The 21851-nt window shown below is 37.8% G+C and overlaps 2 protein-coding genes across 2 annotated transcripts in view; both read right to left on the bottom strand.

Annotated features, from left to right (window-relative positions):
* Window positions 1–21851, bottom strand: part of LOC116303585 (small subunit processome component 20 homolog) — a 31289-nt gene that overhangs the window by 7531 nt on the left and 1907 nt on the right. Inside the window, exons 3-23 of the mRNA XM_031713153.2 lie at window positions 21532–21777; window positions 20742–21268; window positions 20065–20271; window positions 19357–19573; window positions 18735–19047; window positions 17987–18227; window positions 17061–17540; window positions 16454–16620; window positions 16143–16336; window positions 15615–15755; window positions 14984–15261; window positions 13817–14639; window positions 13363–13497; window positions 12243–12514; window positions 11658–11737; window positions 11123–11385; window positions 10310–10443; window positions 9890–10046; window positions 9508–9606; window positions 1023–1190; window positions 129–295 (exon numbers count right to left, since the gene is read on the bottom strand). Coding sequence (XP_031569013.2) covers window positions 129–295; window positions 1023–1190; window positions 9508–9606; window positions 9890–10046; window positions 10310–10443; window positions 11123–11385; window positions 11658–11737; window positions 12243–12514; window positions 13363–13497; window positions 13817–14639; window positions 14984–15261; window positions 15615–15755; window positions 16143–16336; window positions 16454–16620; window positions 17061–17540; window positions 17987–18227; window positions 18735–19047; window positions 19357–19573; window positions 20065–20271; window positions 20742–21268; window positions 21532–21777 — 5309 coding nt within the window. The remainder of the gene's footprint in view (window positions 1–128; window positions 296–1022; window positions 1191–9507; window positions 9607–9889; window positions 10047–10309; window positions 10444–11122; window positions 11386–11657; window positions 11738–12242; window positions 12515–13362; window positions 13498–13816; window positions 14640–14983; window positions 15262–15614; window positions 15756–16142; window positions 16337–16453; window positions 16621–17060; window positions 17541–17986; window positions 18228–18734; window positions 19048–19356; window positions 19574–20064; window positions 20272–20741; window positions 21269–21531; window positions 21778–21851) is intronic.
* Window positions 4578–7273, bottom strand: LOC116303586 (neuropeptide FF receptor 2-like). Its single transcript, XM_031713154.2, has one exon. The coding sequence runs from the start codon at window positions 6736–6738 to the stop codon at window positions 5566–5568; it is 1173 nt and encodes a 390-aa protein (XP_031569014.1). The 5' UTR covers window positions 6739–7273; the 3' UTR covers window positions 4578–5565.

Here is a 21851-nt window from a genome sequence, read left to right as displayed (position 1 = left end):
GAATGAATGAATGAATGAATGAATGAATGAATGAATGAATGAATGAATGAATAAATAAATAAAAAAAATAGAAAGTGTTGTTGGCAAAGTTAACCAAGTCATACAACATTTTCTCTAACTTGGCTTACGTTTTCTTGGTTGTGATTGACGGCAATTTTTCATTAATTATTCGATGAATAAACACCATTAGTGTTTGTGTAGATAGTTGTGTATTGGCCTGTAATCCTACACCGATCTTCCTTAAGGCCTCCTCCACTCGTTGAGACACCTTATGACTCTGGTTAGAATCCAAAACCTGAAGAGGAAAAAAAGTAGAGTCAGCGAAATATGAGCTGAGTCAATAGACTTCCTAGCTTCGTTGTTTGTTGTCCCATTTCAGAACATGAGATGCCAATCTTGGGAATTGATATTTAAATGTTAACATATTCGTCATAAAAGAACAGTTCTCAAGGGAATGTCATGTGATCTGAAATGGGCAGTTTGCATACGAAGCTAAAAAGGTCTATCTCTTTAGTTCTCTTTGTACCTCCAAGGTTCCCCCCCCCCCCCCCCCCCCCCCCCCAGTTTTTCGGTTTTCCTTCGCTCCTCTCAAATCAACTCTAAATAATTCAAACTGGTTAGAGCTGTGCTCTGGGCTCATACATGGACTGTATACAGAGCCACATTCGCATTGCTTTTAGTTCGACCCCATTGAGCTGCGCCACTGCTGTCTTTGCGTTGGTGATGAGTAATGAAAACAAAATCGTATAAACAGGGAACCCGTACGAAAAAACTGTTTTTTGGTCGGCTTACCCATTCCCATCTGGTTGTCAAACAAAAGAATCTCCTATTTAACTTTGAAATCTTTTTTGAATTCCTGTTAAATATTTCGTGCATTTGTTGCAAGGGGTCTATTATAACCAGTTTTCGTAGAAGAGCAGGGGATAGTTGCTCAAACTTCCGAGCCAAAGGTTCGTGTTAAAGCTTCGACGTATCAAAAAACTGATTGACCTTTTGATATTAGAACGACATGGTACACGTACCTCCTGTAGCGGGCTGACCAGAAGAGATATCGATGTAGAACCAATGACCTTGGCCAGTATCTCGAACGATTCGTAGCTTTTACTTGACTTGGCTTCGTGCAGCTTGTTGGCCAGTTTTTCTACTTCTCGTTCAGTTGCGACTTCACCAAACAAATCTTCCACGAGGATCTTGAATGAAAGGAAGAAGATTGTTGTTGTAGTAATCAGGAGTATTACGTGTCATCATCATCACCAACATGCATCGTCATCATCATGTACCATCATCATCATCATCGTCGTCATCATCATCAACTTCGTTATCATCACCACCACCATTATCATCATCACCATTATCTTTATCATCATCATGCAACATCATGTACCATCATGCATCACCATGCATCATTATCACGTACCATCATCTTCATCATCACGGTCCAATCCTATAATTATAACTTGTTAACATGATCCTCAACTCACCATTAACGAAAACATCAAAATTATGACCATTATGTAATCACTATCGTCACAATATTCATCTATCAATCTTAATCACTATGCACGACTACCTAACCACGTCAATCTCTCCTCACCAACACCAACACCAACACCAACACCAACACCAACACCAACACCGACACCGACACCGACACCGACACCGACACCGACACCAACACCAACACCAACACCAACACCAACACCATCATCTATAAACAGCACCAAGGATAGAAGGGAAACACTATTAAACATTATTAATATATATATATCTCATTTTACGTTATTAATTCAATGCACATCATCAATAGACGGTTAATGATGCCACATACAAGATAACCCATACCTTGACCCTGCATCAGGGATTCTACATGAATCTATTCTCGTCCAGCACAATCTAAAATAAATCCCCCGCATCCACAGTCAATATATTAAACCCCCCGCTTTAACTGGTTTACCGACTAAAAATACTCATCCACAGCTATCCCATCAAGCATTAAATACAGCTTGTATGGTCAGCCATATTTTTTCTCTCTAAAACTCCTCAAAAAAAAAAAAAGTTTTCACTCCATTGAAAATAAAAAGCTCTTAAACAAAATTTATCGTTTTTCTATTTTAAACCTCGATCCTGTAGAATAGACAAGCCGGTTTATTTATGGTTGTGTTTGCTGCTGGCGTCATTCAAAGTTCTGGTAAAACGAGGGATTTTTTACGAGCTTTTTTAAAAACCATGGAAACGCTTATGGCTGAGAAAAGAGGAAAGAGTTGTCGACTTCGTTTTTTGCCAAGATAAGATTCGCTGAATGGAAAATCATAGGAATAGGAGGAATTCTAGTTTTGGATTCTTTTCCACACAAAACCTAAATACGCAAGACGAATTACTTTTTTATATTATAACTTTTGCATGATTTGAAATCGTTAATTTATTTTATTGTCTTGGATATTGTTTTTGTTCAAGTGGTGGTGGTGGTGGTAGTGGTGGAGGTATTTAACTCTAGAGTAAAATAAATGAAAGAAGGAGTTTTTACCGAAATATTTTCGCAATGATGTGAGTTTTAAAAATAAGTCGTAGACGACAGCATTATATGAAGCACTTACCTAGTCGATACATTAATTAATCTTTAAGGAATTAGGCATGCTTATTTGAAAACAAAATGGAGATGCCGTGATAAGAGCAACAGGGGAAAAATAAACAAAAAACTAAACTAAAATAAGAAATCACGAAAATTCACTGTAAATTATGAAACCTAAACTAAAGTTTGCTAATAGGATAGAACTGAAATAACAACGAGAATACCGAAGAAAATATAATAATTATCGGTATAGGTTGGCCAACAATTAACACTTTTCTTTCTCAAATATAATCTAAAAAATAAACGATAGCAGGGGTAATAAGATTTATTTTTGATTTCAATGCTTTAAAAAGGGAATTAACAAGAATAATGCGAGAAAAATAAGATATAAAAACATGATAATCGCCTAGTAATTCCCCAGAAAAGTCATCTTAATTCCATTATAATCGTCCACAGACGTGCTAATGGCAGTCAACGTGTTAATACCAAATGAACTATCTAGAATGATGTCCCATTTATAACCCTCGTATTTGCTTTGGTAAAAGCTGCGATTAGAACTAGTCAAATGCGTTTCCATGGTGCTAAACTCGTAAAACAAATTTGTTTACAGCAACGAGCAAAAGGTCGTCAACGCCTGATGAAGAGGAAAAGCTGTGAAGAGCTTGTCTTTAGCTTTGGTAATGACTTTATGTTGCTTATGACGCAAAACACTGGTGCATGGACCTTTAGATATCTCATAACAACGAACTTTTTTATACAATAAGATGGAATAAAAACAGTGTGATTTGAAATAAACATAATTCAAAAAGCTTTGCTAAAAATACTTTTTAATACCAGGAGAACAAATCCAGAATCAAATGTATACGGGTTTCCAATTTGGCCCACTCACACAATACCACGGCATTCAATGTCCTCATATAACACTCCGACTCACATGTTGATTTTATGGGCGGAGGAAAACCAGAGAACCTGGAGAAAAACCCTCGAGGGAATAACGCAACAGACACGTGGAAATATATAAAGATAGTAGTTAAAAAAAGAATGGGAATTTCATATTTGTACTTTTCAGCGACTTTAAAAAATTGTCTTGATTTCCGCTTTGTATTCCAATAAACAAACTTATCAAATATTCAAAATTTCGCTTAAAAAAAACAAATATCTCTAAATATAAGATAAAAGTATAGTTTTACTATTGCAAAAGACAATATTCCTTTACTTTGGTAGGATATGAGCTTTCGTAAATGGAATTATCGGTAAAAATCTCAACATTAGAAAAAACCTGTTAACATTTGGTCAGCTACGATTTCAAGCTCACACCCCCTCATGTGAGCCCATACAAATTATGTCTCAAAAACACGGTTTTTGGATCTTTTCTCAAAATAATGACTATATAGGCAAAAACAGAAGTGGATTCAGTTAATTTAACTATTCACAGACTGAACATTTTGTTATATAATTCATAGGAATTTGTTAAAATTTAGAACCGTATTTTTGCTGATTTTATAAGCTCATATTATCTGTTGGCTATACATTCGCCTCTTATGGTTTCTTAGGTTTCGTAGCCTCGAAAACACGCTAACTACTAGTTAGCGAAAGAACGGAAGATTTACAGGGTCATTTAGGATGTTTTGTCACGCAGTTTACTTGTGCTATATAACTTTACTTTTAAGAACAACCTTTTGCTTTGGAAAGAGAGGAAAAAGACCGAAAAGAGCAAATATTCCAAATGTATAGTCAATTTTTTTCAATGCGTATTTTCGCGAAAAAAATTTTTTCCTATAGTTCATCAATGGATGAGGAAAGAAAGCATACACTTTGTTTTTCGTATTTTTTATCGTACTTTATTCGATTGACCAACAAAGAATACAAAGTATTAACTAAAACTACTAACAAATTATCTAATTTGAAGCTGGAATTTTTTTAAATAATTGAATTCCTTTGATTACAAACTAACCCTCAGAATTATTTAACACATATAATTTTAAGTTATCATATCAGTAATTTTATTTAGTTCAGAGATTGCTTTATTTATCATTTATATATATGTTATTAGGAGTATATTTATCATACTATATATCTGATTTATTTCAACGCAAGTGCTTTAGAATAATGCATATATCGCGCTTTCAAAACATTAGTATTATTTATAATAGTTTATTACTTACTGACACAAAATCAATTTACTGGCAAGGATTTAGCTACTAATACACTCAATTGCGTTCTTTTGGTAAAAATTAAGTTCAAGTTAACCGCCATTTTTAGCAGCACGATTTACCAATTTCTTAGCTTTTCGATCACTGCTAGCAACTAGACCCGTGTAGTTTCTACAATAAATTAAAGTTCATTATCGCCAAGGATTGGCAACTCCCTGGGGTACGATTACAAATATGCGTCATTATTCAAAAGCATTAAACAAGGATTTGAGTGTTCCTTTCTCTATGAAGTTAAAAGCTTTTAAAATCCCACTTTAGATAAAGATTATCTATATTTTTGGACAGTCAATGCTCGCTGGAATTTCCAAGCTAAATTTTTAGTCAAACCAATATTTTTCTCTCTCTCTCTTTCGTAGATAGAGATTTATTGGATTTTCGCGCAGTTATATGCAACTTTTTTTTTTCAGGTTATTTTACCACGTTTTCTGCGAATGAACTAAATATTTTATCAATATATATACATGAATACCAAATGCGCTGTTTCCAAGCCAAAATTCAAAAATCTTAGAGAGAAATAAATCCTACTCTTTATATACAACGGTAGATGCATTTTTGTTCAATTGTTTGGTTCAATTTATCATCTTATAATGCCGTGTTTTTGCTGTAATGTTTTTAGCACTTAATGCCTTTTTCTTTTTCTGTAGTGTCTTACAAAGTGGTTCGTAACGTCGCAATAAACCCATCACCAACTGATAAAGAAAGAATCCACGTTTGGCTTTGTCTTAATTCTTTCATATCTTTCTCTTTTTTCCCTATCTTTTTCGTCTTGGATTCAGGAAATGTTCAGAGAGGAGACGTACTCGTATTGTACTTGTTAGAAGCAGTCTCGTTGTCCACAACAAAGACTGACGATCGTCCGTGAGTTTTATTCCTTATCTCTGATGTACTGCATTCATCCTCAGGGGCGACAGCGTTGATACAGAACCGTTTGGGGCAGAGACAGGAAAAGATGTTTTTAACACCATGACGGTAATTCTCGATGGAAATAAGATAAACAAGAGGATTGAAGACGCAATTCAGATGAGAAAGAAAAAACCTCGGGAAGAAAAGATCACAAGCCATCTGTAAATCCAAATATGGCAGGAGAACAGGTATGCAAAAGTACAGAAACCAGCAAATGGAAAAGTTGATGACAACAGCGACCAGCATCTTGAGGATTCTGTGTGTCCTCTTGAGTTGGTTGTTTTGTTGAGTCAAGCTTGTCGCTCCGGGACGCTTGCGTTTTTTCAGCGCCAATATAACAGCGGTGTAGAGAATCACCACGATACACAGCGGGACGGCGTAAAAAATCACAAACGAAAAGTTATAATAAACTTCCTCCAGAAGTTTGTTATCCTTAAGCACTATTGTGCAGTACACATTTGTACGGAAGTAGTACAGGTTCAAGTAATAGAAAGATGGAAAGCGCGCAGCTATCGCGATGAACCAAATACCCGCTATCATCATATAGGCAACATTTTTGGTGATAATCTTCTTCAACGGGAAGACAACAGCAAAAAATCTGTCTATCGATATCGCCATGAACCAAAGGACAGACAGACAGGAACAAAGTTCTTGCATAGATGGGGAGATTTTACACAAAATCAAGCCAGTTAGCCCATCGATCTGCCATTCCACGCCATAGAAGATACGAGTTAACATACGAGGCATGAAGAACACCGTTATCAACAGATCACCAATGGCCATGTTTAGTATGAAGAAGTTGACAGGCGTCCTCATCCTTCGATTCCTCAAAACTACAGCAACGATGCAGCTATTGCCAACTAGAGAACATATGATTACTAGAATGTAAAACAGTGCTTTGAATGCGAGTGCTCCATCACTAACGTCCGTATCGCAAATCCCAGCAGTTGATCTGGATCTTGGCAAACTTTCGTTTTTGAAAAGACTTGAATTGCCAGAAGTTGAATTACCAAAAGTTGAAGCACCAGGAGAAGAGGTGTTGTTGTGCGCCATGTTTATCAGTTGCGGTCTTGCTTCAGAGAGTGAGTAGGTCTGGTATCCGTTCTACTTGAATAACCTGTAAATCTCTCGTAATCTTCCTTGATGTTCTTGGTATTGTCACAACTACAGCACTGTAATTGGACAATGAAAGCGCACAAGAGAGGTACTTTGTACTACGAACAATTCACTTTAGAACTAACTCTAAATAAGAGTATTGTGCTTTTGTTTGGTCACCTTGATTCTAGTCTAAATGTCTCGTATCCCAGGGTGTTTCCTTACACGATCAGTTGTTCTAGGAAAAGTGTTGCTCGGAATTTAATGGCTCGAAACAAAAACCGGACAAATCAAAGTTTCACGTTTCACTGACTTGCACAATATATCAACCACTCATGGGTTACTCAAGAGGCTCGGAAAAGAGGCTCGGAAGCTTCCTCTTGTCTTTGAAGAACCTTGTAACACAAAATAACGATCCAAACTACAATATACAGCGATGCTCAATTGTTCCTTCCTTCCTTCCTCGGAGCTGATAAGAAAATACCGAGTGTCGATTTGGCAACGATTTATTTTAACTGTTCTTAGAACGATTCTGATTGGTTGATTGATCCTCCCAAAAACAGAGGAACCAATCAGAGAGAAGATGCTATTCCTTTCCGGAACACGTTTACGTGCTGTTTAGAAACAACGAAATCTGTAACTACCATCTTCAATTTTTCTTTTAAAAAAAATATCACGAATGTGCCGCGTTCTATCGCAGATTCTGATTGGTTCCGAAACCAGCAAGTCTAAATAACGAAAACTGTGATTGGCTAAAAGCAAAAAAACTACGATCCTTCGACCGAAATATGAAAAATCTACTGAAGTATCAATGTATTTTTTTTAACTCTCTACCAAGCAGTAATATACTAATTTGGAAAATAAGTTCATAAACATATTTTATTTGATATGATTTGTTAACCAAAGTCACGGAAATGCAATAAAACGCCATTTTAAGATTTTTTCAAACGAAGTCCGGAATAAGAACATTGATAATTGTTTTTAAGGAAAACACAAATATTATCATTGTTTAGTTTATTAAAGGAAACTCGACGTACTTCTAAGTTCATCAAGAAGAAAAAGTAGATGTTTTTCGAGGTCTTTGAGGTCTATTTGGTTTGTTTGTGTCGGTGGGGAATTATGTTGCTAGGTGCATTTTTACAGCTTCATCATTTAATGTACATCTATTTTGATGAGAGTAATTACTGACTTTGGTCTTGAGAGTCTCTCATGATTATCTCTCATCTAGGATTTATGCATTTACAAGGGAAAAAAACATAAAACATTAAAAAAAACTGTTGAAGGAAGAAGGATGTATTTCAGAGAAAGAAGGAAACTGAAAGAAAGAAAGAAAGAAAGGAAGAAAGAATGAAATAAATAAATAAAGAATGAATGAATGAATGAAAGAAAGAAAGAAAGAAAGAAAGGAAGAATGAAAGAAAGAAAGAAAAAAAAAAGAAAGAATGAAAGAAAGGAAGGAAGAAAGAAAGAAAGAAAGAAAGAAAGAAAGAAAGAAAGAAAGAAAGAAAGAAAGAAAGAAAGAAAGAAAGAAAGAAAGAAATCAACAGCAAAGATAGTTCCCTTTAATATTATACTGAAGTATAGCAATTTCTAGTTACACCAATAACAAATTAATTGTGCACAAGGTATCGCTGATGACCTCAAAATATCAATAAAGATCTATCAGGAAAAATTAATTTTAACTTCATTTGAGACCTTGACCAAGGCGGGCTTAACGAATAACATCCCCGTTTGCCGTCATTCAACACGACATACATCGAAAAGACACTGTTTCCATGACAACTCAAGAAATCTCAAAAATGACTAGCATTTGATTGAACGGCTTTTAGAAGGATTATGGCTTTGTGAACAATCTTCACAGCGGGATAGAATTGACAAAGCTACTATTGTACCCTGGACAAAGAATGCGAGAAAAGAAATTGTAATAAGGAATAGCAAGAAAAAACCTTAACGTACTGTTATAAACAAAGCAAAAAAAAAAAAACCCGAAAAAAATTGTTGGAACTCGAAATAAATACTTAAAATTAGCGTTGAAAACAAAAGGAGAAAAACTGACATGCACAGTTATATGGTTTCCACAAAAATGTGTTTCATGTCCACTGAAGCAGGTGATTATTTATCACGTTTGTGTCAGCTAGCTAATTGACGTCATTTCAAGTTAAATTCTACTGCGCATGCTTGGGTTTATATAGATGGACGTGATGTTGTGCACGCAGCAATTTTCAAGAATAGTTTTGATGGCATTGTTTATATCGGAGTAAGCTGGTTTTATAGTATTACACGAGGCGTAAGAAAACGAAAACGCATCGATAGCTTCGCGTCCACGGTAGCGTTTTCATAGCGTTTTTGCTTGTCTACACTAAAACAATCAAAAACACAGATACGATCCATAAATGATGTAATATCATCATCTGCGCATGCGAGAAACAAGACGTGCCGTTGTGAATGACGTCAACGTTTTCAAAAGTCTCCGTTTACGCTGTCTATACTAAAACGATAGGCCTCCGTTTTCAAATGTCTCCAATCTGGAGCTTTTTCGAATGTATGCGTTTTCCTTGAAAACGCTCGGCGTTTTTGATAGTTAAGTGTGGACACAAGTAAGCCTTCATTTTACATGAAGGTTATTGTAAATTTGCTTTCTCATGATGGTTGTCAGTTAGATTTATTAGTTATAAAAATGTAGAATAATGAAAAATGAAAGAAAAAATAGAAAGTTAGGATATATACCTCTGTTATGCTGGGGATACAATGATCCAGATCTCCAGGTGAAAGGGTTGGTAACATGCGATCCAAGAGAGAATGTAGGGTAAATCCAAGGACATGAAGCTAGTGGGCAAGGTGAAAATAATAATATTATTAAAAAAAAAAGAAAAAGAAAGAAAGATGATGGTTATTGGAATTTGTGCAAGGAAGATGACGGTGATGACAATGATGGTGATAATGATGATGATGATGGTGATGACATTAATAATAATGATGAGATGATGCAGGCAATGGTGATGACTTAATGATAACGATGACGACGACGATGATGATGATAATGATGGTGACATTAAAGATAATGATGATGATGATGGTGATTATAACAAAGTAATTTTTTTCTAATTACCTGGTATCCTCTTGTCAGGGTGGATTTCATTTCTTTGATGATGAAAGAAAAATACTTTGTTCCCAGCGACAAGGCTATTTGACACAAAACATCCCGCGCGGTATCCCTCACATCCCGTGCACGACTTTTCAACGTAATGCAGACTCGAAGAAGAAGACTAAGATGAGAAAAAAATTATTATACAATGTACTACTAAAATATAAATAAATAAATAAATATAAATAAATATAAATAAATATAAATATAAATAAATAAATGAATGAATAACTAAATAAGATAAATAAATGAGTGAATGAATGAATAAATATAAATAAATAATAAAAAATAATAAAGGAATGAATGAATGAGTGGATGGGTGGGTGGATATATGGATGGATGAATGGATGGATCGATATATATATATATATATACGATACGTACCCTGGGAGATGCAAATGTAGGGTATGCTGGGGTAATGACTTCAGTAGCTTCACCATGGCTAATGCAATGGGTACCCTTAATGCTTCTTGTTGATCGTCTGATTTCGTGTGGCTCAACTTGTGATAACTTTCAACCTACGAGACAAGATTTTTAGACTGCGACACTCTTATCCTTAGGCATAATGTTTTGGGCCACGTGTCATTCCCTAGAGTATCATTTCTTTGTTTAATGGTTGTGCATGAGAAGACACATGAATACGGATACGACTGCAAAGAATCTTATTCTCAAGAGAATGAGACGTGGTCTGAAATACTTAAATCAATAATAATAATACTTTATTAAGAATTGTAGATATTTATTAAATCGTTCAATGTCAGATTCAATCAGAATTTAGGAGACTGATGTAGCTGTTGTTGCTGCTGTTGTGTTGTTGCTGATGTTTACTGTCATCGTTGTTGATCAAGTATCAAGGTGCGTGCACGTGATTACAATGCAAAGTCGCCATTGGTCATTGACTTAATGAATTATTAATGAGTTTGAGAAGTAATAATAGCTAAAAATAGCTTAAAGATTCGGACAAGCATTGCATTCTGTTTAACCGCTACGAGGATTATACGAACCGGTTTTATTATTTTTACTTAAAGTTACAATAATAACCCATGTAAGCTAAGATCAACTGCGATCGGCTGTGAAAATTATCTGCTGAAAGTAAACTTGTAAGTTTGTTTGTCCGAATTTCGCCTTTGTCTTCGTTTTTATGACGTCACGGTTGCGCAGCGCTATTGTAATATTGTTGCGATAAATAAACCTTACCTTCTTTGTAAGGCTCTTGTTGAGCTGAGGCAGAATTTTCTTTGTAATCGTATCGTAGATTTTCTTGGCCAAGGCTTCAGTGATATCTTCGTTCTTGGCTCTAACTTCGGTATTTTCATCATTGTCACCACCATTTTCTAATTCATCATCATCATCATCATCGTGATCATCATCATCATCTTTCTCGTCTGTTTGCTTCTCTTGGATGTCAATGCCTTCTGTGGTTTCGTTGGATTGCTGTAGTTCTTTTTGTCGTGGAGTTTCTGTTGAAAAAAATATTGTTTCAGTTCAAAGGGTCTTCCAAGAAACACATCGTGCAGAGATCACACAGAAAACACTGACTAGCTAAAAAAGATGTCAAATGCTTATCCCTAGACATTTCCAGACGTCTGCATAGGTTTCTGGCCTCCATCGATCTAAAAAATAGCTTCTCAGACCGATGTAAATTTGAAGGGAGGAAGCTAAAACACGAGAAGACGTGCCACATCTGGAGATGGTCTTGGTTAAAGGAACAAGTATATCACATACTCCATACCTTGTGTTTGTGATGACTCGACCTTCAGATTGTAAGAACTCAAATCAAAATGGAAGCCATCCAGGACAGCTACAACAACCCTGAAAAAAAATTTTTTTTAGTTCCCTCTTCAGGCCTGAATAAATAATTTGCCTTGCATTTTATGATTGAATAAGCGTCTTTTGAAAAGTAGGGAATGTGATGCGCATTTGTGACACCGTTTTTGAATTCCCTCTTGAACTGCTGGGTTTCAATCAGTTAATAAGTCTTTGAATCTCATTATCTCCTTCAAATAGTGGTCATACACTGACCACCATGTGCTGTTAACTAGAAAAATTTATATTGGAAATTTGTGATTCAGCTGATGAGCATTCCACACGAGACAGGAAAGGACGTCAAGTGAAACCCAGCAATTGACGACAGCATATAACCAATCAAAGTACGCAACTGAGTTCATTGTGCAGCCAAGACACGGATGCCATACCGTCACGGTCATGGCACGGCACGGCAACACATGTCCTTTTAGTAAGTTTTCCACGGTCCTACGAAGTTTTCTCTACCCATTTAAGGACTTTTCAGGATAAAATGAAGCAATAAGCAACGTACCTTACGACAACTTTCTGTCTTTCCTTCTCTTTCTTCAACATGCGTAAATAGAGTCTGAGCAAGTTGGAGTACTTGGACCATGGCAAGCAAGCAGATATCGCACCCACGGTAGAGATAGCTTGGGTCACCAAATTATGATCTTTGTTGCCCGAGTACTCGAACAAATAGACCGTTGCCAAGGGCAACAGGAAGGCCAATAGGGTGGATGGTTTGAAAGTGTTTTCCCGGCAGAGAGATTCTACTCGACGGAGAGCACGAATACGACGATGCAGCTGCAACAGAGAATTAATAAGACTTTTAAATGGTGACCATAGTAAACATGAACAACAGTAGTACCATTAACACCATCACCACCATGATCATCATGACCATCCATCATCATTGTCATCATCAGCAACCGCAGCAACAGCATCATCATCACCACCATCATCATCAGCAACAGTAGCAACATTAACACCACCACCACCATGATCATCATGACCATCCATCATTATTGTCACCATAAGTAACCGCGGCTATAGCATCATTATCATCCAACATCACCAGCAGCAGCAGTAGCACCATTAACACCACCACCACCATGATCATCCATCATCATTGTCACCATCAGTAACCGCAGCAACAGCGTCATCATCATCATCACCATACATCATCATCATCATCCATCATCAGCAGCAATAGCGACATTACAACCGCCACCATGATTAACATCACCATCAACCATCATTGTCATCATCAGTAACCGAAGCAACAGCTTCATCATCATCATCACTATACATCATCATCAGCAACAATGTTAACCCCATCACCATGATCATCACCATCAGCAGTTAATCATCAATATATCATCAACTAAAGCATCACTACCATCATCACCGTCACCACCACCATCACCATCACCACAACATTTATCATCAATATATCATCATTAACCATCAATATATCATCATCAACTAAAGCATCACTACCATCATCACCGTCACCATCACCACAACATTTATCATCATTAATCATCAATATATCATCATCAACTAAAGCATTACTACCATCATCACCGTCACCATCACCATCACCATCGATACTGATAACATATACAGTACACTATACCCTTGTACCTTACCTGTATGTGTCTAATATTCTCAAAGAAGTCAGCCTCGGGATCTTTATCCACAAGAATACGCATATCCTCAAAGGTCACGTGGTCAAACTGACGTACCATTGTTGCTAGGATACCAACGAACTCGTTCCTCGCGGCCTGTAAAAAATAACAATCAATGACTTTGATTGATTTATTAGAAAAACAATTGAAGTTTTTCTTGAAATGAAATGAAGGTATTTTCATACAGTTTTTTGATTTGTATTTTCTATTTTCTGACAACTCAAAGATCGAATTGGAATTTAGCGTTTTGCGAAGGGAGAAAAACCGGACAACCCAGAAAAAACCTTCGAATCAAAGGAGAGACCTAACCGAGACCCAAGAGGTGAGAGGCGAGTGCACTATCGCTACACCACCCTCGTTTTTCCCTTATGTTCCTGATTAAAATCAATTAAAAACTATGAAACTTTACCCATACCTCGTTCTTAGATCGAAAAGCTAGTTTACAAGAAGGTAAAACACAGTTGATAATCAGTTCGTGGAACTCCTCACTCTCGTTACATCCTGCTACGCGCTGTATAATGGAGTTGATGCACCCAATCGCTCCATCTCTGATTGCCATATCATCACTGCGATGCACAAAGTAGAGACAGTTGTGCAAAATAACCAGAATGAAGTCAATTGGTGGAGAATCATTAATGGGGGGAGTGGGTGGAGAACCCGCGTCTTCAATCATATCTTCAATTTCTCCTCGTGAAATGAGGTCAACTGCAGACACAAAGCCCGTCATTCTTTTCCCGTAGTCTGGTTCTTCAATCTTCTTTCTATCCCAAGAGTTCATTTGCGTGACAATCACTGAGACGGTTTCATAGTTCGGATCAAGTCTAGCAATCTCTTCAAACACTTCACAAAGTCGTTGCCTCGAGGTTCGAGAGTTAAGCTGAGCGAACAACCTTCCAAGCGGTTTGGCAAAACTCGCAGGAGTTTCAACATTAGATAGCAGGTTTTTTATCGTACTTAAGGTATCTGTCTCAGTTTCTTCTCTTTGGCGAAGATATATGAACGGCAAAAGAAGTTTGATGAGAGCTGCGGAATTTTCTGGGTCTGACACGAAGGGGCTGATTTTAGAAAGTACCGAGAGTTCGAGTTTAGGAAGAGCTGCTTTGCTTTTTCTTGGACCTTGTTTGGATGACTTGGTTAGAGCTTTGACTGTTTGAACCAGATGTTGTATGATGACGGATAGGTGGGGAAGAAGTATTCGAGTTCCGTAGGGGATGCTTGATTCTTGCGATGATGTTGAGCTTGAATATAAAGACGATATGACATTAGGGTAAGAGAAGCCACGACAACAACAGCATCAACAACAACAGCAACAACAACAACAACAGCAACAACAGCAGCAACGACAACAGCAACAACAGAAGCAACGACAACAACAACGACAACAGCAGCAACAACAGCAGCAACAACAGTAGCAACAACAGCAGCAGCAACAGCAGCAGCAACAGCAGCATAAACAATAGACGCAACGACAACGGCATAAACAACAACAGTAACAACAACAGCAACAACAACAACAACGACCACAGCAGCAGCAATAGCAGTATAACAACAGTATAGCAACAGTAATAAGCAGGCAACTTACCTTAGTTCTGTACCCATTTCCATCATGTCCTGTCCTGTCCCATCATCCTCTGACACACTCAGTAAATTGTCTGCCATCTCCATCACCATGGTAACAACTGAATGACTAACATTACAAGCATTTAAACAGTTGAACACGTGACCCATGATTGACGTGTCGGGACGGTTGGGTGGCTTTCTTGAGAGAAGTGGAAAGTAGCGAAACCTTTTGGTCCAAGTGGAAAGAAGTCTCAACATAGGAGTAGGGCTTTGGATGCTCTCTTGTTCCAGGTTATCAAGCTAATTAATAATAAATTAATACAAATCAATAATTTAATTAACATCATAAAATTTATCTCGTATATGGAAACTATTATACATGGGCATTTATCCCGCACAATTATAAATACAGCCAATCAGGATGGAGGAAAACCGTTGTATATTCGGCGGTATACAATGCTTTCCTGTAGAACACCATAGAATATCCCATTATTTGACACTAGTATTTTCTTTCATACTTACTTGTCTGAAAGCTTTTATGTTTACTAGAAAATTAAAGTGCCTTGTGAAATATACCATGGCATGCCACTGAAAATAATTGTATAACTAATATATAATTTACAAACATATACAGGTATAAGGAAATGTCGTACCTGTGGCCAAACTGCTGCTTCGTAAACTGCATTAATGACTCGTGAATAATCATAATCAGGTTTGGCTTCGAAGAACTCGATCAAACGGGAGATGGCGAGTTGTCGAACTTGCTTTAACTGCGAGATATGTGGAGGATGAAGCTGGAAAAATAAAATAAAATAAAATACGTCAGTAAGTTCTTTCATCTTTTCACGGTGTATAATTTACCCTTTTATCATTACTGGAAAAATAATACTAAAGTCATCATTCTTGATTGTAAGAAAACGTCACACTATGACACGCCAGCAACTTAATGACGTCACTCTACCAATTAATGTCGTTATATAATGACGTCATTATTTGACGTCACTAAGGCGAGATACTATAGTTAACACTCTTTATTGTAAAAAATGAGTCATATTTACTAAAAATATGACTAAGTCACCAGGTGACATCACTACAAACTAATGACGTCACATCAAACGCCATCAAATGACGCCATTATTTCACGTGACTAAGCCTGAAAGTTTCGCCATCGTTCGACTCACCTCCTCACGCTTCTCAAGAGCGAAGACACAAGTTGAGAGAAGGGACAGACATATTTGTAGCAAAGAAGGTAAAAACGAATCAAAGGCTCCTCCGAGGTTGAGGAGAAGATGTTGCATCATGTTGAGAAAGCCAAGCTGCTTCCTGATTGGTACGACTGAGGATAGGTCACGTGGTGTTGGAATGACGTCAGGATCTAAAGAAATCATAGTTATAATTCGAGTGCCTCAAACGTTTATGACCATATAAGGTTGCCATGTTGGGTGGCAACTTCACTGTCATCCAACATGGCAGCAGTCGCGTGATTACTTACCTGCGCACAAGTGTTTGAAGGGAGCAAGAATCAAATCCATGAAAACTGTCAATTCCTCTAACGAACAGTTTCCAAGGAAACGCAGGACAGTTGCACGACGGACGCCAATACCAGACTTGCCTGAGGAACCAGCCCCAGTCCACCTCTGCATTTTACCGTAGAGAAGCCTGGGGAGAGTGTAATGTTTCAGATCTTTTGTGAATAATCTAGAGAGTATCGAGTACTCGCTCTTCAACACGTAGTACTGAACAAGAATAAACCACAGTGATGTTGACGTGGTGAGGTACAAAATGAGCATAGCATCTCGTGGTGTTGTATGGTGAGGTGCAAAGCTGAGTTGCAACGCATTAGGGTGTGTTGAGATGGATTTTGTGTGATGTGATGTGGGGTGGCCTAGCATAACATGGGGTGGTACAAATGAGTGTGGTTTGGTTTGGTGTGGTGGTGTGTGGTGTGCTGCAGTGTGGTATGGTGTGCTGTGCTGTGGTGTTGTGTAAAGGAAAATGTGTGGTGTGGTATATTGGTCGAAGTGTGGTGTGGTGTGTTATTGTCTAGTGTAATGTGGTATAGTGTGGTGTGGTGTAGTGGTATCTGTAGTATATATTACCTAATCACAATGGGCATCAGTCCTTCACGGTGGGCAGCGTCAACTACAGCATTCCCTTCATCCTCAGTCAGAAGAGCCAGCTCATCCCTAAAACTCTCGTCTTCTAACAACCGCTCAAGATTATCTTTATACGGCATGACATAAGAGAACTTGTACGACATCAGGCATTTGACAGCTATTTTCTGTACTTCACTGTCTCTATGACTCAGCATCGTCATGTAGATTCTCCTGACCTGGGGCTCTTTCGACAAAGCCTTGGGATTATGAAATAGGCTGAAGAGAGTAAGATGAACACAAAGAGATTTGGTAGCTCCCTTGCGTCTTTTTGTGTGGGTGTGTTCTGGTTTTTCTTGGTCAGTCGCAACTGATTCGTCATGATCGGTTGCCATGGAAACAGTGACGTCATGGTTGTCTTGTTGCTCTTTCTTGCGGATGTCTTGTGAAGGGATCGTATTCTCGTCACACCGCTCGTATTCGTTGCTGAGAAATTAAATTTAATTTAACCGAAAATAAAGAAATTGAAAAATTAGGAAGAACAAAGGAGAAAGAAATCACGATTAAACCAAACAAGTGATGACATATTTTATAAAAAAAATTATAATCAAGATTTGCAGGCCCAAATTAGCCTGCGAAACGGCCTAACCCCCGCGCCAGAGAGCCGTTTTGCATGCTAGCAAATTGAACAGTAGTTCTGTAAAGTTCAGTATTTCTGATTTTTATCGCAAAGATTTTTAAAATTTTTAATCCAAATATTTTTGCAATTAAAGATAACTGTTAAAAATTCTTCAAGCTAGAATTAGAAGAAAAATAGTGGATCCAATTTCTATTTTTAGCAGTTACCTTCTGGATACGGAAATATGTCACAACTTAAAAGCTCTTAAAATAATCAAAACAACAATATGACGTCACATGTCAATCAGCATTACCTCATAAATCGCAACAACAGAGGAACAAGGTCACGTGACTTCAGTTCCACGACCCCAGGGAACTCCGCCATCGTCTTCCACAACAGATGACGAAAATTAATATGGTCCGTGCGGTTGTCTTTTCTTGGTCCGGTGGCCACATTGAACAGGCTGGTAAAGAGTTCATCAAGGCTGTCTGTCTGTCCTTCTTCGTATCTTATGATGTCACTTGTTCGTGTTTCGTCAGAATCAAGTGCTTTTTCTGTCAGTACAAAGAAACACAAGTATCAACCAGTGAACTTTTCATTAAGATAAGTTGTCCCTTATGGTTTGGAAGTTCACAATAGAGGTTTTGCACCGTCACGTGATGGCAGCCATGACAGGAGGCACAAGAATAGACTCTTTTTCACCTGGGAAACTGAATTCTTTCTCATGTAAATCCCATTAGACCAGATTCGATTGTTCCTGCCTCCTGTCATGGCTGCCATAACGTGATGGTGCAAGCGTACAAACCATAAAAAAGGCTCATGTTATGGACTTTACTCACGTGGCAGGCATGTTAGCTGGAGCAATAGATTTTCCCCCACGTTAAGCGCTTTAGAATGAGTTTACGTGGGTTTAAACTAATGGGAATAAACATGACGCAGTGTGATCGATGTACAATTTCAAACTCACGCGAAGGTCTAAGAGTTACTCTGTGGTTTGTTGATACTTTGTCAAGCTGGTAAATGAAATTAAAATCAGACTCGCTTTTATTCAGACTCCTTACCAGCATTGGTTGCAGCCAATTCAAGGTATTCATGAAGCACAGCCCAAAACGTCTTCAAGTCCTGCCCATGCGCATGGGACTTCAATATCTCCATCACTGGTTGCCATGTGGGACTAAAGTTAATATACAGCTGACCAATCAAAAACCTTGGCGTGACGTCATGGTAGAATTCAGGCAGGCTTTCGTGGTGAGACGTCGAGTAGGTGAGTTTGCGCAGAAGGATTTCCTTGTCACGATAATGCTGGAAGGTGGGAAGAGTAGACTCGGCTTCCAGACAGACCTGGAAGAGGTTACATTTTCCTGGTTGGGAATCCTGTGGAGTTTGAAGCAGAACATTTGTTGGCTTTCTTCAAAGAAAACCGAGATTTTTTTGTTCGTTTGTTTTTGTCAAGGATTCTTTATGTACAGCGAAGAAATCTTTTTTCCGAAACTATTTGCTCTTCAAAGAGGAATTTGATACTTGTCGTTTGAGAAAAATATGACCAGAAGAGGAGAAAAGAGTACGAAAGACATAGAGAGATGAGGAGAAGGAGCATTGTTGAGTCTTATACTCGTTTTTCGGGGTCTCCAAAAGGCGTATGTATATATATCAAGACGACCATAATTCAGCTCTTTAACATACCTCTTCGGTGGCAATAAGCTTCATCTGCTCAAATTCCTTCAATATCTCCAGTGTTTTCTGCCTGACTAGATGCGCAGGATTGGACAAGTTCGCCTTGATCAAAGGACAAACTCTCCTTAAATTATCTGTCGAAAGCACGTCCTTCTGATTGGTCGATTTAGCATGTGAGAAGATGGCGGCGATTGAATGCAGAACGTGTACATTATCAGGATATTTACTATAGAAAAAAATAAATAATAAAATTCAGCCACATGAAAGATTTTTTTACACGTGTAAAACCTATTCTCTGGTTTTTCTTTCGCCACAAAACCTAAGTATCTAAATTCCAGTTCTGAGTTAGTTATGCCCTGACTTTGATCAGCCTTGACTCGCCTAACTTGCAGAGGGTTTTGGAAATGTTGACATCGTTTTAACCAATCACAACGCTTGATTATTGCTTATCCAATCAGAACGCTTGGAAATGGCACTGTCACGGTGACGGTACGGAACTGACTACATTCTTTTAACCAATCACAGCGCACGATATCACTGCCTATCCAATCAGGATGCTTGGACATGAAACCGTCACGGTCAAGACATACTTGAACCACGCATTTTTCCGCAGTCATAGGAAAGCTGCTCTAAGGCATCTTTTACATAGATGGTACAGCATAATGTGAGGTCTAAATCGTTGCGCATTTAATTCATCCAACTACAAGACAATTTTACCTCAATATTTCCAAGACAAAGTCCATTCCAAGCTGCTCGTCTTTATTTTTCGGTTGTGGATTCATGATAAGGTATGACATAACAGCCTGTGAGATCACAAACAGCCAGTGTTGTGTATTCTGGATATCTTCTTCTAATTGTAGGAGCTCTAGGCTTCGTGTTAAAAAGTCTAGAATCTTCTTTGCACACTTTGGACCAGGAAGCGGCCTGTAAAAAATTCAAAGAAAAAAAAGATAAATTTCCTGCATTTTTAATTCTGAATCATCTAGGTTAAAACTTGTGAAGCATAGCAACGGTAACTAAGTGGAGTTGGAAAATGAATTCTGATTAGCTGACGCAAAAACGATCATCCGAGCATGCGCAAAGAAGAAAATTCGCGTGTGGCTGCAAATTGGAAGAGCCTTTTTGCGTTCGTGAAGAACAGCTGTATTCTTTGATTACAGACTCATTTACTCATGGGTAGCCTCGTATCAGTGTTTGAATATTCACAAATACTAATGGGCAAGTAAAGAATGCACAACTTCAACAATACGAACACTTTGAAATTCAACAGACCTTCACTGGAACACATGAATACTCTACACAAAATCGAGGCTAAGCCTGAGCAACAGAGAACTCGAGACTTGAGTACCATGTATTATAGCAATAAAAGTGCCATAAAGCATGAAAGAACTTACCTGATACATGGTACACAAACCAACGCTCCCCACACAAGACCAAGATTAGAATTATTATCAACCACTTCTAAACACTCCAATAAACAGTCAAGTATCTTTCCTCCATTCTTTGTCGCAGACTTTGGGAAGTATATCAACCCCTTCCTAGATGTGATATCGACACCATAATCCTTGTTAACCACTCCTGATAATACAATCTGGGTCAATATTAGGATTATTGATGCTTTGTCTTCATTACTGACTCCGCTGAACAGTTTTGATTGACAGTATGTTAGGACTAGAGGTAAAACATCACTCGTAAATGACGACCATTTTAATAGACTTCTGGTAAAATCCAACACTTTGTCCAAAGGGTATTCAATAGGTGGGTGTCGATCACTATGAAAAACGTTTTTAATCAGCTGCTTTTGATGTATGTCTTTATGCAAACCAGAGAAGTCGGCCAGAAGAATTGAAGAGGTGAGGTTGAGAAGAGGAGTAGGGATGTGTTGGGATACCTGTGATGCCTTAAGGAGAGCGGACACAACCTTTGAAGTAAAAGAATAGCAAACCTGTTAGATATAAGGAATAATTGTGGCATGCCTACAATGGTACTGCATTGATGTCATGACTGGAACTTCAGTATATAAAATATGCAAAGCTTTTACAAATGAGACCAATTCCTATAATAAAACTTGTGTAACATTGGTGAGAGGTGAGTGCTCTCACCTCTACGCCACCCTTGCTTCCCACTTTTAGTTATCATTTCTAAAGTTGTGTGATTATAAATTGGACAAAGTAATCTACTTACATCAAATATTATCAAATGGTCAGACACATAAGTGCCACCCTTATATGACACCCAGAAATCTGTTAACTGCAGGACATAAGACAGTTGAAAGGACAGTGCTTTCAATTCCTCTTCTCCATAAATAATCTCAGAAATGTTGTACAGCTTCATTAACTGACGAGTTAATGACTTTTCTACGACATAACTGCCTTCACTGCTTGTGTACTTAGCCATTAGTTTAATTGTATGTAACTGGCATTCAAAGACCTGAAAAAAAAGGAAGGAAGACTAATAAATACAGATATCCCAAACTCAAAAGAAAAGGTAACTAGACACAGGCA

The sequence above is a fragment of the Actinia tenebrosa genome, unplaced genomic scaffold (assembly GCF_029948245.1).
Source record: "Actinia tenebrosa isolate PJP-AT-01 unplaced genomic scaffold, QUT_ActTen_1.0 PGA_scaffold16__25_contigs__length_10494907, whole genome shotgun sequence".
In the NCBI taxonomy this organism is placed as follows: Eukaryota; Metazoa; Cnidaria; class Anthozoa; order Actiniaria; family Actiniidae; genus Actinia; species Actinia tenebrosa.
Note: the sequence above shows the minus strand (reverse complement) of the source record. Positions and strands in the feature narration are given on the sequence as shown.